The 12908-nt window shown below is 35.9% G+C and overlaps 3 protein-coding genes across 9 annotated transcripts; 2 read left to right on the forward strand and 1 right to left on the reverse strand.

The window, feature by feature from the left end:
* Positions 1 to 89: 89 nt before the first annotated feature.
* Positions 90 to 3878, reverse strand: LOC109189057. Of its 2 annotated transcripts, XM_019339764.1 has the most exons (5): positions 3767 to 3878; positions 3380 to 3565; positions 2612 to 2873; positions 906 to 973; positions 90 to 608 (listed from the first exon to the last, which is right to left on the reverse strand). In XM_019339764.1, exons 2-5 carry the CDS (start codon positions 3512 to 3514, stop codon positions 306 to 308), a joined length of 768 nt encoding a protein of 255 aa, XP_019195309.1. In that variant the 5' UTR covers positions 3515 to 3565; positions 3767 to 3878; the 3' UTR covers positions 90 to 305. The 2 variants fall into 2 exon arrangements, with proteins under 2 accessions (XP_019195309.1, XP_019195308.1); XM_019339763.1 differs by having other exon boundaries at positions 3380 to 3878.
* Positions 3879 to 5305: 1427 nt separating this feature from the next.
* LOC109189059 (probable RNA-binding protein 18) lies at positions 5306 to 7416 on the forward strand. Of its 4 annotated transcripts, none has more exons than XR_002055535.1 (5): positions 5306 to 5438; positions 5757 to 5959; positions 6470 to 6543; positions 6642 to 6768; positions 6887 to 7006. XR_002055535.1 is itself a non-coding variant. In XM_019339769.1 (5 exons), the coding sequence occupies exons 2-5, from the start codon at positions 5957 to 5959 to the stop codon at positions 7186 to 7188; spliced, it is 495 nt and encodes a 164-aa protein (XP_019195314.1). In that variant the 5' UTR covers positions 5306 to 5438; positions 5757 to 5956; the 3' UTR covers positions 7189 to 7416. The 4 variants fall into 4 exon arrangements, 3 of the variants coding, with proteins under 3 accessions (XP_019195314.1, XP_019195315.1, XP_019195313.1); XM_019339769.1 differs by having other exon boundaries at positions 6898 to 7416; XM_019339770.1 differs by lacking the exon at positions 5306 to 5438 and adding an exon at positions 5475 to 5674 and having other exon boundaries at positions 6898 to 7416.
* Positions 7417 to 8188: 772 nt separating this feature from the next.
* On the forward strand, positions 8189 to 11151 carry LOC109189054 (uncharacterized membrane protein YjcL-like). Of its 3 annotated transcripts, none has more exons than XM_019339759.1 (6): positions 8189 to 8588; positions 9024 to 9250; positions 9352 to 9462; positions 9851 to 10006; positions 10408 to 10649; positions 10771 to 11151. In XM_019339759.1, the coding sequence occupies exons 1-6, from the start codon at positions 8329 to 8331 to the stop codon at positions 11092 to 11094; spliced, it is 1320 nt and encodes a 439-aa protein (XP_019195304.1). In that variant the 5' UTR covers positions 8189 to 8328; the 3' UTR covers positions 11095 to 11151. The 3 variants fall into 3 exon arrangements, with proteins under 3 accessions (XP_019195304.1, XP_019195306.1, XP_019195305.1); XM_019339761.1 differs by having other exon boundaries at positions 8479 to 8588; positions 9014 to 9250; XM_019339760.1 differs by having other exon boundaries at positions 8539 to 8588; positions 8977 to 9250.
* The last annotated feature ends 1757 nt before the right edge of the window (positions 11152 to 12908 follow it).

Raw genomic sequence — 12908 nt, forward strand, 5'->3', positions numbered from 1 at the left:
TTCGGTTAACAACATACCTCACCTTTGTTGCAGTCGAGATGAGAATTGCTCTCTTTTACAGTGGAGATGAGACTGTAACTAATGCAATATGCAAGAATAGCAAGATAGTAGAAAACTAGAAATGGCATAATGTACACAACTGCACACAGAAAGGTACTGTTGAGTAGCAACATGGTATTAGGTTCAATTTGCCAGAAGAATATGAATATAAATTGTGAGCTATAAGGAAAAGTGAACAATTTACACTGATCAAACTGGATTAAGAGATTTCAGAGTAAACACACTATGATGATAAGGATATTCCATCAGGCTTCATACGGCAAGTTTCGCCTTCGGGTTGTTTCTGTGTCCTCGACCTGCTGGGGATGCCCCCTCACCTCTATATTGCTCTCTATATCTGAACTACTCGATGGTTTGGCACCAATGTCCATAAGATCTGTAAACCAAGTAACTTTAGGCCCTGCTGGGGATGCCTCACCTCTAGGACTTTCACTGCTGGGAATTCTAGGCAACTCCGGGGTACAACTAGAACTACTGGAAGCAACACCCACAAGGAACCGATAAGCCACTTTGCTGGCTGTAACAATCTCAGCTTTAGCTTGTCGCAGCTACAAGAAGAAGAAAACTTGGATAATCAGGAAAGATGCACTAGAAACCGGGATAACAACTAAACAACTAAACAAAATGTGGTCATAGAGAAAGGTGCTCCAAATTCTTTTCCATACAGATAATGGATCTATTCATAGACCTAGTCAGACACATTGTATGACATGATCTAACAGCAAAAAAAATTTATGTTACAAATTTACTTAAGCAGTAACTGTCCTATTGATAACACTGCAACATTACAACTAACATAGTGGAAGGTAAAAAATTTAATATTGCAATCACAAATAAAAACTCACACGGAAGGCTGTGTTTTCTGCCATCTCCAGTGCAGCATCACCAGCATGAGCAAACCTATTTACCCAACCTGTAACAGAAACTACATAAGAGCATGGTCTATATAAAATATTGACAATATTAGTAAGAACATCATGGTTATGATCATTCTATACAGAACTTGCCAAAATGCAAATTGAGAATGACAAAAGTATCAACAGATGACATAAAATGTGAACTTTTTAATATTTAGTTTAAGCAAAACACAAGGTGCTGGGATGGGGGTAAGAAAATGCTGAATCTAGAGTCCATACATTGTTATCAATCAGGGAACCCAAACATTTGAGAATTAAAAATAAATAAATAATAATAATAAGATCCTGTAATATCAATACCCATAATTAACATTTAACAATTTACTTCACATTTAAAGTGACTAGTAATTCGTTCATAAATGCATCGAGAATTTAATATACCACTTGTCCACTTCCATAAGGGATATTTTCACACTTCAGAAATTAAATGTTCCAGCTTCCAAAACTGAGCCAACTATCCCCTAAAATAAAACTATGTACCAGTAAACAAATAGACCAAATAGTAGCAACACAATTAACTTCTAGTTTCTAGCTAATTCTAATTATTACAATTAGAAAACTTAAAGCATTTTACACCTCCTCAAAAATATAAGAGAGATGTGTGAAAACCGAAAATAAGATTCCATATTTTTCATGCTAAAATTTGTCTACCAGTATGCTACTGAGCAAAGTACACATGATGCCATGATGGATAGAACCATTTTAGAATCAAGCATGATTTTTCCAATTACAAAAAACTAGGTATGGTGAGTCAGAGATCCCACTACTTAGCCTCCATTAACAAATAACTCCATCTGATTACTGAATGCATAAGAAAGGTCCAAGTTCACATTTCTTCCAACCTAAATGGGAGCATGTCTTACAGCATTACTTACCACACACTGGTGACAGTACAAACCATAATTCAAGCCTTATTCCAATTTAGTTGAGGTTAGCTAAGCCTATAAAAGTATATTTTTCAATTCTCTTTTATAATTTTGTCATGTGTCCTTGTGCTAACATAGCTCTATAAACAACTTATAATGCAGGTTTCTTTTGGTCTACCTCCTTATTTCACATGTGCTATTGCAACTAGTTCCATTATGATCTTATCGATTTCTTTCACTGTAGGCAATAGGTGCCACTTGTAATTAAATTCATTAAAGTCATTTTAATGTGGTCCTGTGTTGTATCTATATACATCCATTTAAGCATTTTACTCAGTTACCACCAAAATGCCAGATTGTTGACAATGCTTCTTCACAGTCCAACACTTACTATTATCAAAACATAGCCAATGTAACATCAGAATTCAGCTTTACACCATTGTGGAGTTGTATGGTGATGAAAATATATTTATACTCCTCCACTTTATCCAGTCAGTCTTATTATATGACTGAGATCATCAACTAACAGTCTTTCCCTATTAAGTATATACTCAAGGTAACATCTTGTCCTGACAAAATTTTCACCATTTTCTCTAGTGTTAGTGAATAGTGATGCTAAAATTTCAATTTATTCTACTTAATTTGATCTCCTCCCCGAAACAACTAGGTGATGCCTGCAAGAGGACGGCAACATATAGGAAAGGACCAAAAAAGAAAAATGGATACACAAGCACATAGACAGACATGCAAGGAGAGAGAGAACTTTACCAGGAAGCTTGGGGACACCAAGTTTTTCACAGAACTCATCACAGAAGTGGTTGCAATTCTTTGACAGCAAGTCATACAAGAATCCTGGCCAATCTCTACTAAGTTCTCGCAGTATCTGGTTCATTTTGAAAATTGAACAGTTTGTCTGTCCAAGAACAATGCTTTCACGATATGAATACATTGGATTCTTTCCCGAAGGGCAGCTAAACACTCCACTACCTTGTTCACAGTACCCAAATGACCACTCCTCGTCTCCATGAACCTATTTACACAGTGAATATATACAGAATAATTGAAACAGCCAAACGTAAAGATGAAGGAATCCTATGACGGCACATGATATCGCAAAGAAAGAAAAAGTATACAGCCATTAAAACAGCAAAAAAGTATCCAAAAGCACTCAATAAATTAACTCATTCCATAAGCAGATGAAATACTCATTCTCATACTGCAGTATAATTCAGTGCTTTCTCTCTCACACAGGCATGCACAACCACATATACATATTCAGAAGCTGCTACATTGTTTGTTTGTACCAGCAACGATGCATAATTCCAATGAAAAGCATTCATACACAAAAGGTGGAATAGAACAGAAGACAAAATATTTACCACAGCCAATGTATCTCCACCGGAGAACTACACTCAAATCTTAGATCTAATTCCGCAATTTAAACCACCGATCAGATAAGCTACATAATGAGAGCAGAAACCGCGAAGCAAAATGCACGTATAACGAGATAAAAACAGGCATACGTGATATACATACCTGGATGGCGCTGTGGAAGATGCCGCCAAGACCGATGCCGTCTTTGAAAATCCTATTGATATGAAGAACGGTGTTGTTTGTCTTGTCGGAGCCACTGTTCGTCACATCATAGATGTGGAGGATCACCTCCGTCATCCTACTGTCCCTTGCTTTTCTCGCGCAAATCCCTAACACACTCCCTCTTTCCTGGAAACAAAAATCGAAATCGAAGCCGGGAGGGTAAAACCGCAAGGATTACAAACACTAGTGCATCACTAATGGGAAATGTAAACTGATTCTTTGAATGGCAAGCGCAAAGTGAGTCATCGGCGATGATATTTTGATTCTTTTGCGCCGGCAGAGAAGTTGTATTTTCAATTTTTTCAATTATTATTGTGTGAAGCTTACTCAAACTTTCTCCCTCCTTTGCTTGGGATTCTTGTACTGCTACTGTCGTTTCTTTATTCCCTACCTTGCCTTCTACTGCTTACAACCGATAGAGAGTCACATATACCTCTTTGAGTATACTATTGTTACTATTTGTAATTCATCTATGTGTAATTTTCACACACAATGTATAAGTGCTCATTTTAGTCTCTATAAGTGTGCATTAAGGTTCAAATTGGCCACTGACGTAACTTGAAAATGCAATTAGGTCACTGAACGAAAAAAAAAAAGTACAATTAGGCCATTGAACACTCAAAAATGTGCAATTAGGCCACTGAACTCTCCAAACGTATGCAATTTTACCGGATAGCAGGTTACCATCAATTTTAGCAGGTTACCTGCTTACGTGGCAGCTTAGTTGGCATTTTTAATAATTTTTAACAATTAATTTTAATAATAACTTTTATAAAAAAAATTGGAAAAAATTAAATAAAAAATAAAATAAAGTCGTTTTTATTTTTAAAAAAAAAATTTAATAAAAAGTTATTATTAAAATTTATTAAAAATTAATTAAAATTTATTAAAAATGCCAACTCAGTTACCATGTAAGCAGATAACCTGCTAAAATTGAGGGTAACCTGCTATCAGGTGAAATTGCATATTTTTTGAGTGTTCAGTTGCCAAATTGCACTTTTTTTTCGATCAGTGGCCTAATTGCACTTTCAGGTTACGTTCAGTGGCCAATTTGAACCTTATTCCTTTGCACTTATCATGCATCTCGTCGTGATCTAATGTGCACTTTGTATTCATATGATATATGTGTGCATTATAAATTTAACGTATGTGTACATATTTGCTTGTAATGGTGCATGATATGTATGTGTGCACTTCAAAGTGAGCATAGACGCAGTGCAATTTTAAAGTATGCATAGCGTAATGTATGAGTGTGACGTACGACGTGTGTGTACACAATTCAAGTGACATTTTACGATGCACACGATTTTATGCATGAGTACACACAGTTACAAAGAGCATATGACAATACAACGGGTTTGGCTTACTAAATTAAAACACTAAACATTAACAAAACAATCAAATTTTATTATATTTTATAATAATAACAATAATTTATTATTTAAATAAAATGATTTAATAATATAGAATCTCTTATTTTATTGCTGATTTATCTATTTAAATGAAAGTTTAAAATTTTGCTTATACTGATTTGTTTCTTAGTTGATATTGATAAAAATTGGATTACTGATTATGTGCATAAATAAGATAATTATTCACTAGCTCGTTCATACTTTTACTAGAAGTGCTCGTTCATCGTCTGATCCTTCTTATTAGATTATTTCAATTCCGCTTTATATTGTTCATTTGATTTAATAAAGTGATATGTTTTTCTTTTCAGTAAAAAAAGACAATTATTCACTTATTTTCTATGAGTAAGATTTGTTATTATTTTTTTATTGGATTTATTACAAATATTTAAATTATTACTTTTAATCAAAAGAAGTGGTCCAAATCACGTATGGCCGTATGGGCTTAAGCCTAGAAAACAAGTGACCCGTTTTCACATTTTCATCGGTCACCTGTCACCCCATTCGTCGTTCTCCGCTTGCTTGCTGTTTGTAGTGCTGTCGACTCTCCAAGTCTCCATCGACTTCATCTGCTATTCAACCAAAATCGAGTAAGACACTTCCAATTACAACCTTTTATTAGCGTTTTTATGCAAAGATTCAATAATTGCTTGATTTTAAATTATTAATTTTGCTTTCCCAGGAGTTGTTGAACTTTAGGGTTCCGTTTGTTTAGAGCTTTTCTTAATCTTTTGTTTCGTATAAGGGGTTTTATACTCCGATGCGTTGTAGTATATTTGCAACTCGAGAAATTAAGCGGGATGTTGATTACTTGAAGCAAGGACTTGTTAGTCTTGGATGAATAATATCCAAATTAAATTGCACCCACTATTCAGGTTCTGATACGGAGTTGTTTTTTAATGTTTCAGAGGATAAATTTTTGTGCCACGAGATTAAGTGATGAGATAAAGATTTGGGAATAGGGAACTTTGTGGATTGGCACAGTAAAGCAAGGGAATATTTTGCAGCTGGAGAGAAACATTCATTGCTTGGCCTGGGTTTGGAAGAGGGTACAAGTTACTTTGATCATCAATTGAAGCTTCAGAAATTTTCGAACTTTTTGCAGTCCATGGTACTTTCCTTCTCTTACTGTATTGTGTGCTTATATGGTCGTTTTATCAATTGAATTCCTGCCTTCCTCGACCATTTTATTTGGGATGTTGCTCATGATATACTCATTTATGGTCTTTGGTCTTAGTGAGTTAGTGGTGATTGCTGAATGCAGGATATAAGAAGTGAAATGTGTTGCATTTGGTAAACTTGAATTGGATCTGATTTAAACTTTTATTTGGAATCATCTATTGCAATAAGAAAACTAATTTGTAGGTTTTATCAGTGTTAGGTTCAATCGTTCAAGTATGCACTTGAGCTTCATTCTTCTTGTTCTGGTGGAATATTCTATAGTCATTGAATGGATTATCCATGTTTAACCTTTCCGAAGTAACCACTGGATCAAAATTGAATATTAAATCATCTGATAGATTCATGTTTCAATATCTCCTTGTGTATACCTGACCATCCTTTTGATTAGGTGTCTGAGAGTGTGACAGCTCCTAATTGATTAGTTGTAATGCCATTGCAGGATTCTAATAACCTTTCTGATGAGAAGTCTGAAAGCAGACTTTATATTGGCAACCTTGATCTAAGGATTTCAGAGTATAGAAATCTCCCATTATTAATCCCTCAAATAAGTATTATTGAACAAAACATCATATATACTGATTTCATGTAATTTTTTTTTGTTGGGGTGCTAGGGCGGCCTTGATTAAGATGTTTTCACCATATGGAAAGATAATATCTGAAGACTTTTTGTGGCATACTCGTGGACCCAAACGTGGGGAGCCACGCGGTTATGCATTTGTTCAGTTTAGTACCAAAGAGGTAAGTTCCTTATTTTAACACTCCCTAAGTCCCTATCTTGCATCACTTTGCGATTATCAGTATCAATGTCAAAAAAAGAAAATACGTCGTGTAGATCCCTGATTTCTATGTTTAAAAGTGAGCATGCAGGAAGCTCAACAAGCCAAGGAAAAGATGCATGGGAAACTGGTTTGCGGGCGCCCATTGATCGTTCGTCTTGCCAGCGAGAAGTACTTGATGGAAGGGGGAGAAAGTTCTTCCAAAGCAGTAGGAGGCGGCGAGACAACCAAACCATACCTCTCTGGAGGTTCCTTAACGCGTATGAGCCGTGGCGCTAAAATAGCTGCAATTAAGAATAAACTGAAGTCCATGGAAGAAGAGAGCCACCTTTCAAAAAGACAGAAACCAGCAGACAGTAGCTCCCGCAGCAGTAACAGTTAACAGATAATAGGATCTGATTACTACAGAAGAAGATGGTGCATAAGATTTGTTGCTCCTACAAACATTATGCAGCTTAGGCTCTTTGTATTTTAAAGGACACCATTTCTCCATATGGTCCTTGCTGTGTATTATGCCGAATGTTGCTACAGTTGTGATTACTGTTATACTTTATATTGTTGCATGAAGTCTAATTTTCTTGGTTGATGAATTTAAGGAACCTTTTGTTAATTTTAGTAGTCCATATTTATCCACATTAGTACTACAAGAATAACTTTTAGTAATAGTACGGAGTACTATGTATTGTTTTTTTTTAATGTTACTGACTCTATTAGTATCTGTTTAAACATACTTTTAGAGATTTCATCTCATGACCTCTCACATGGAAGAAGTCAGTACATGTTATCTGAGTACAAGGTGCTTGGCGAGTATTATGTATTTAAATTTGAATGAATAATTTTTCTGTTGTAGTAATTTTAAATGAAATATTTGTTAATATTTTTTTTATGATTAATTGCCAAAAATTTGATTGGTAAGATAAAATGTGACAATAAAAATAAGGGTGTGTTTGGCGCTTTCCGATCTACGGTCCCTCGGAGCGAAGGGTTAGGCAGGTAGTATGGGCCCTCTGACTTCCAGCTATGTGCTGGTGGGTTTTGTCCATGGGAATGGGTATGAAAGTAATTGTTGTTGTTTGGTTGATAGGTTTTTAGAACACTACTATGGGTTTCGAATACTCCATCAATTGAAAAACTCATACCCAAATACAATAAGGGTTTCATTCCCTTATTCATTCTCAAGCACTACTATTAGTAACCATTCTCATTCCACTCTATTCACCAAAACCCATTACCATACCAAGTATTTGATACCCACCGATTCTTATGTGCGAACCAAACATACCCTAAATTTGTACATGAAATGTAACAAAATTAATAGATGGAAATCAAATATGAAAAGTGAATAATACTCCGTAAATGATAAAAACTGCAATATCTCTTTTATCCATATAAAACTCTTACCACGTGTCAACACTTGCATGTCAAACTCCCAGCTGAACGGACATCTATCAGACTACCGCTCTACCGCCGGTCCGCCGGCGTGGCACCTAAACCGGCTGGTCCCACTTCGCCGCCACCGAAGATGGCGTTGACAGCTGCACCGTCGCCGCTGCTCGCCACTCGACCACCATTATCCTCCTCTATTCCAAGAATAGTTCTCGCTTCTCGCCTAAACATCGCCGCATTCTCCAACAGCGGCATATGCCTCAGACATTCCCCTACGTTTGCAAGCCGAAGATGCTCCGTAACGGCCAAGTCTCATTCGGGTTCTCCTCTGATTTCACCGGAAGACAATTGGGGCACTTGGACGGCTCTTTTCGCCACCGGCGCTTTTAGTCTCTGGTAATGCTCATTTCTCTTTCATTACCCACCCGCTGACTTTGATTACTGAGAAATCAAAATGTTTTTTTAATTACTCCGTAATTGAAAAAAAATAAAATTGTGTCCTCATTGTCCTTAAAGAAAACAAAGAAATGCGTAAACCAAAAACTGTAATTTTGGGCAACCCAAGTTGATCTTAGTAACCACAAGTTACAAATTCAACTCCAGGAGCGGCTTATTGGCCTTCTTGGTTTTAGCCGGTCAATTATAGATAACTTAGGCTGATTTATATCCTTTCCCAGTTAGGATTGCAAGTCGGGTATATCTAGGGCACACCCTTTGGTTGTGGGTTTCAAAAAAATGTAATTTTTGACTATGATTAGTGCTCAGAGTGTTTTTGAAAAGAAAGAAAAAAGAAAATGTGCAATGCTGATGTGTGGGCACAGGGGACTGAAGGTCAGAGAAGACTAAGATGGGCAGCATACTAAGTGCTGCATTAGTTAGCACTTTGGTTGGGCTAGCAGCTAGTAATGTGGGGATTATTCCACATGGTGCGCCCGCATATTCGACCGTGTTGGGGTTTCTGCTTCCATTGACGATTCCATTGCTGTTGTTCAGAGCAGATTTGAGAAGTGTGTTGAGATCAACTGGTCCTCTGCTTTTGGCCTTCTTACTAGGATCAGGTGTTCAAGCTTGTTATTACACATACTATGAAAAACATTTATATGGTTTCTGAGTGTTATGTTTTTCACTCAATTTATGTTTTTGTCTTTCGCTTGGACAGTTGCCACAGTCGTCGGGACTGTAGTTGCGTTTCTAGTGGTGCCCATGCGATCTCTCGGTCAAGATAACTGGAAAATAGCTGCTGCTCTCATGGGGAGTTATATTGGTGGAAGTAAGTATATATTGGGAATTAGAGCAATGAAATTTGATGTGGCGTCTTAATGTTTGAGTTTTTCGACACTCAGATGAGTGCGTTTTATTTGTTTGATTCTGAAAGAAATAAGTTTATTTGATGTACTGATTGGAGTTCTATTATTAGCTTAATGAGTCATGAATGGATAGAAATGAGCCTTAAATCTCAATCTACCTAAGGCAGCTTCATAGAATCTACTTTGCCTTTCAGTTCTATTAATGGCTTGATCAATGATAGCTAGCGTCCCTTCCTTAATAATGTCAATCCATGCAAATTTTAATGTCAATCAGAGTTCCCAAAATCGGGAGAAAGCTTACTTTTAAACTTTTTTGCCATTGTGACAAGAGTTTTGCTTCTTGTTTTGCAGCCATAAATTACGTGGCAATATGTAAGGCACTAAGTGTCTCTCCATCAGTAATGGCCGCGGGTGTTGCTGCTGATAATGTTATCTGTGCAATATACTTTATTGTGCTTTTTGCCTTGGCCTCTAAAATCCCTTCGGAGGCTTCAACTTCAACCAGTGGTAGGTATAATATAAGGAATCATAAGGTTACAAATTCGACTCCCAGTGGAGCGGCCTATTGGCCATCTTGGTTTGAGTAAGTCAGCCAGCTATGTTGAGTATATAATATAACATAAACATAAATGTGCAATCCAACTATCAGCTTAGGCTTTTAGTTGAGATGGAGCACATGCTTCAGTTATGAGTAACATAGACTGGTTTACCTTCTGGCTAGGGTTAAGACGAGGTTTACCTGGTGTACACCATCGGGTAATAGCTGCGGGTTTTCCTCGTCACTCGAAAAATATATACGAGGAATCATATTTATGTTTGAAACTTGTATCTGTATTGTTTTCTTGGATATAATTCTCGTCACAATATGCCAATGTCCTACACTTGAAATACTGTGATCTCTGTGATAGATGCTACTGCAACTATGGAGTCTCGCCCTGAAAGCAAGCTCCCCGTGCTGCAGATTGCTACAGCAGTTGCGGTTTCCTTTGCAATCTGCAAAGCCGGTACTTCTTTGACTCGATTTCTGAGAATTGAAGGGGCCGATCTACCAGCAATTACAGCCATTGTTGTACTTTTAGCGACGATATTTCCTGCTCACTTTCGCCAGCTTGCCCCTACCGGTGATGCCATTGCAGTAGTCTTGATGCAGGTACGTCTTAAACTCTTAATTATATGAATATTGAACTGGAGTAATCGAGTTCCCTTCGATCTCCATCTTCCTGGCTAGCTTGCTCTAAGAAATCGAGACATCCTGGGACTTTCTCGAACAGGTTTTCTTCACTGTCGTCGGGGCGAGTGGGAGCATTTGGAACGTGGTAAACACTGCGCCCAGTATCTTCATGTTTGGTCTTGTTCAAGTGAGTGTGCATCTGTTTGTGATCCTGGGATTGGGGAAACTGTTTGGCGTGGAGTTGAAGTTGTTGCTTTTAGCGTCGAATGCTAACATTGGAGGCCCCACCACTGCATGCGGCATGGCGACGACGAAAGGATGGACATCTTTGGTTGTTCCTGGCATTCTGGCTGGCATATTTGGGATTTCGATTGCTACATTTCTGGGCATTGGCTTCGGATTCTGGGTTCTTAAACACATGTAGTTAGGGGTAACTTATAGTCCTAGTATTCTTGTTGAGCATAAAATATATATATATAAAATATAAATGTGCAATCTTGTTGAGCATAAAATATATATATATATATAATATAAATGTGCAATCTAACTATCAGTTTAAACTTTTAGTTCAGATCACATGCTTCAATTATCTAAGATTTTTAAAGACTTGTTTAGTTTGTGAAAAATATTCGAAGAGACATTGTTTTAAAAATCTTTATTTATTTATTTATTTATTTATTTTGATTGACTATTATAAATTGATTCTTTATTTCTATTTATTATCATAATTAAATATAAAAGATCTTTAACTTATTAGAGGTCAAAAATTGGGGACAACTTGTTAACTTACAATGATTTTTCATTTTTGTAAAGGAATATAGTACGACTCTGGTTATCCTGATTAATTTTCTTTATTTTTAAATATATAGAATTAAACTCAAAATAAAAAATTTGCCATAGTTGTGTGGCATCTTTGGAGAAGTTGTATTATATATTTTATGAATGAGATAAAACGATAATATAATTATACTTAAAAAGTTTTTCAATAATCAAAATATAAAGGAAAATTTGTATTCTATATACTCCGTATATTTCGTGTTCTTGAGATGTTTCTTAGTTCTGTGACAATATTGCGTTTTATTTTTTTGAATGCTACTAGCTCTATTACATTGTAGTATCTGTTCATATACTTTCTCAACCTATTGAAACACAAAGAGCTAATAACACCTCCACTGAGGCTCGAACTCACAACTTTCCAAGTGGAAGTCCAACCCGGATACCATTGGACCACATAGTCCTGGTATATTGCGTTTTATTTAATTATTTATTTTTTTTATTGTGATACCCAATTAAGGATTATATTTACGATAATTTAATTATTAAAATGACTATGACCTGTTTGGTAACATAATTAGTTTATTAGCCAATTTTAGCTTATTCGATCAATATTAGTTGTTTGACTTACTTAAACAATCAATATGAGTGTTTGATTAATTAGTTTTTTGTAACAATTTATTTTTTTAAAATGTTATTTTCAAAAAATTGTTCAAAGTAACTTTTTCGATAAGCTTTTTGAGATTTTGCATGTAATCAACTATCAACTACTTTACAAAACATTTTTCAACAATAACTAATGCTATCAACTAGTCAAATCTACTAATTCAATCACATATCAGTAACAACTATTTATCAAACGGAAAAAAGACTGAAATGTGAAAATAGAGGCATGTATTTTCTAAAATGTGAATGTCCATTTTTTGTGGATAAAAATATAAAAAAGAAGTTTGGGACATGCGTTTGATGTTAAAAGTGATCAAACCACAAACGCAAGACTTGAGTTTGTGGTTTTTATTTTTTTTTTTTAATTTTTATTATTATTATTATTATTATTTTTTTTTTTAATTTGGTCGTCGGCGAAGCTGTTGGAGAAGCCAACGATTTGGGTCGCCGGTTTCTCCAACGAAGGAGAAGGCCACCGCCATTGGTTGCCTTCTCCTTCGCTGGAGATGGGTGTCGCCGGCAGCTTCGCCGGCGACCAAATTTAAAAAAGAAAACAAAAAAAACACAAACGCAAGTCCTACTTAAGTTTGTGATTTGACCACTTCTCTCAAACGCATGTCCCAAATCTCTTTTTTATATTTTTGTCCACAAAAATGGACATTCACATTTTGAGAAATACATATCTCTACCTTCACATTTCAGTCTTTTTTCCTTTATCAAACACCCCATTAAATGTGTGCAAGTGTGCAACCTTAAAAAAAAAATAATAATAAAAATTTCATATAAAAATATTGTTTA

The sequence above is a fragment of the Ipomoea nil genome, unplaced genomic scaffold (genome assembly GCF_001879475.1).
Source record: "Ipomoea nil cultivar Tokyo-kokei standard unplaced genomic scaffold, Asagao_1.1 scaffold1509, whole genome shotgun sequence".
NCBI lineage: Eukaryota > Viridiplantae > Streptophyta > Magnoliopsida > Solanales > Convolvulaceae > Ipomoea > Ipomoea nil.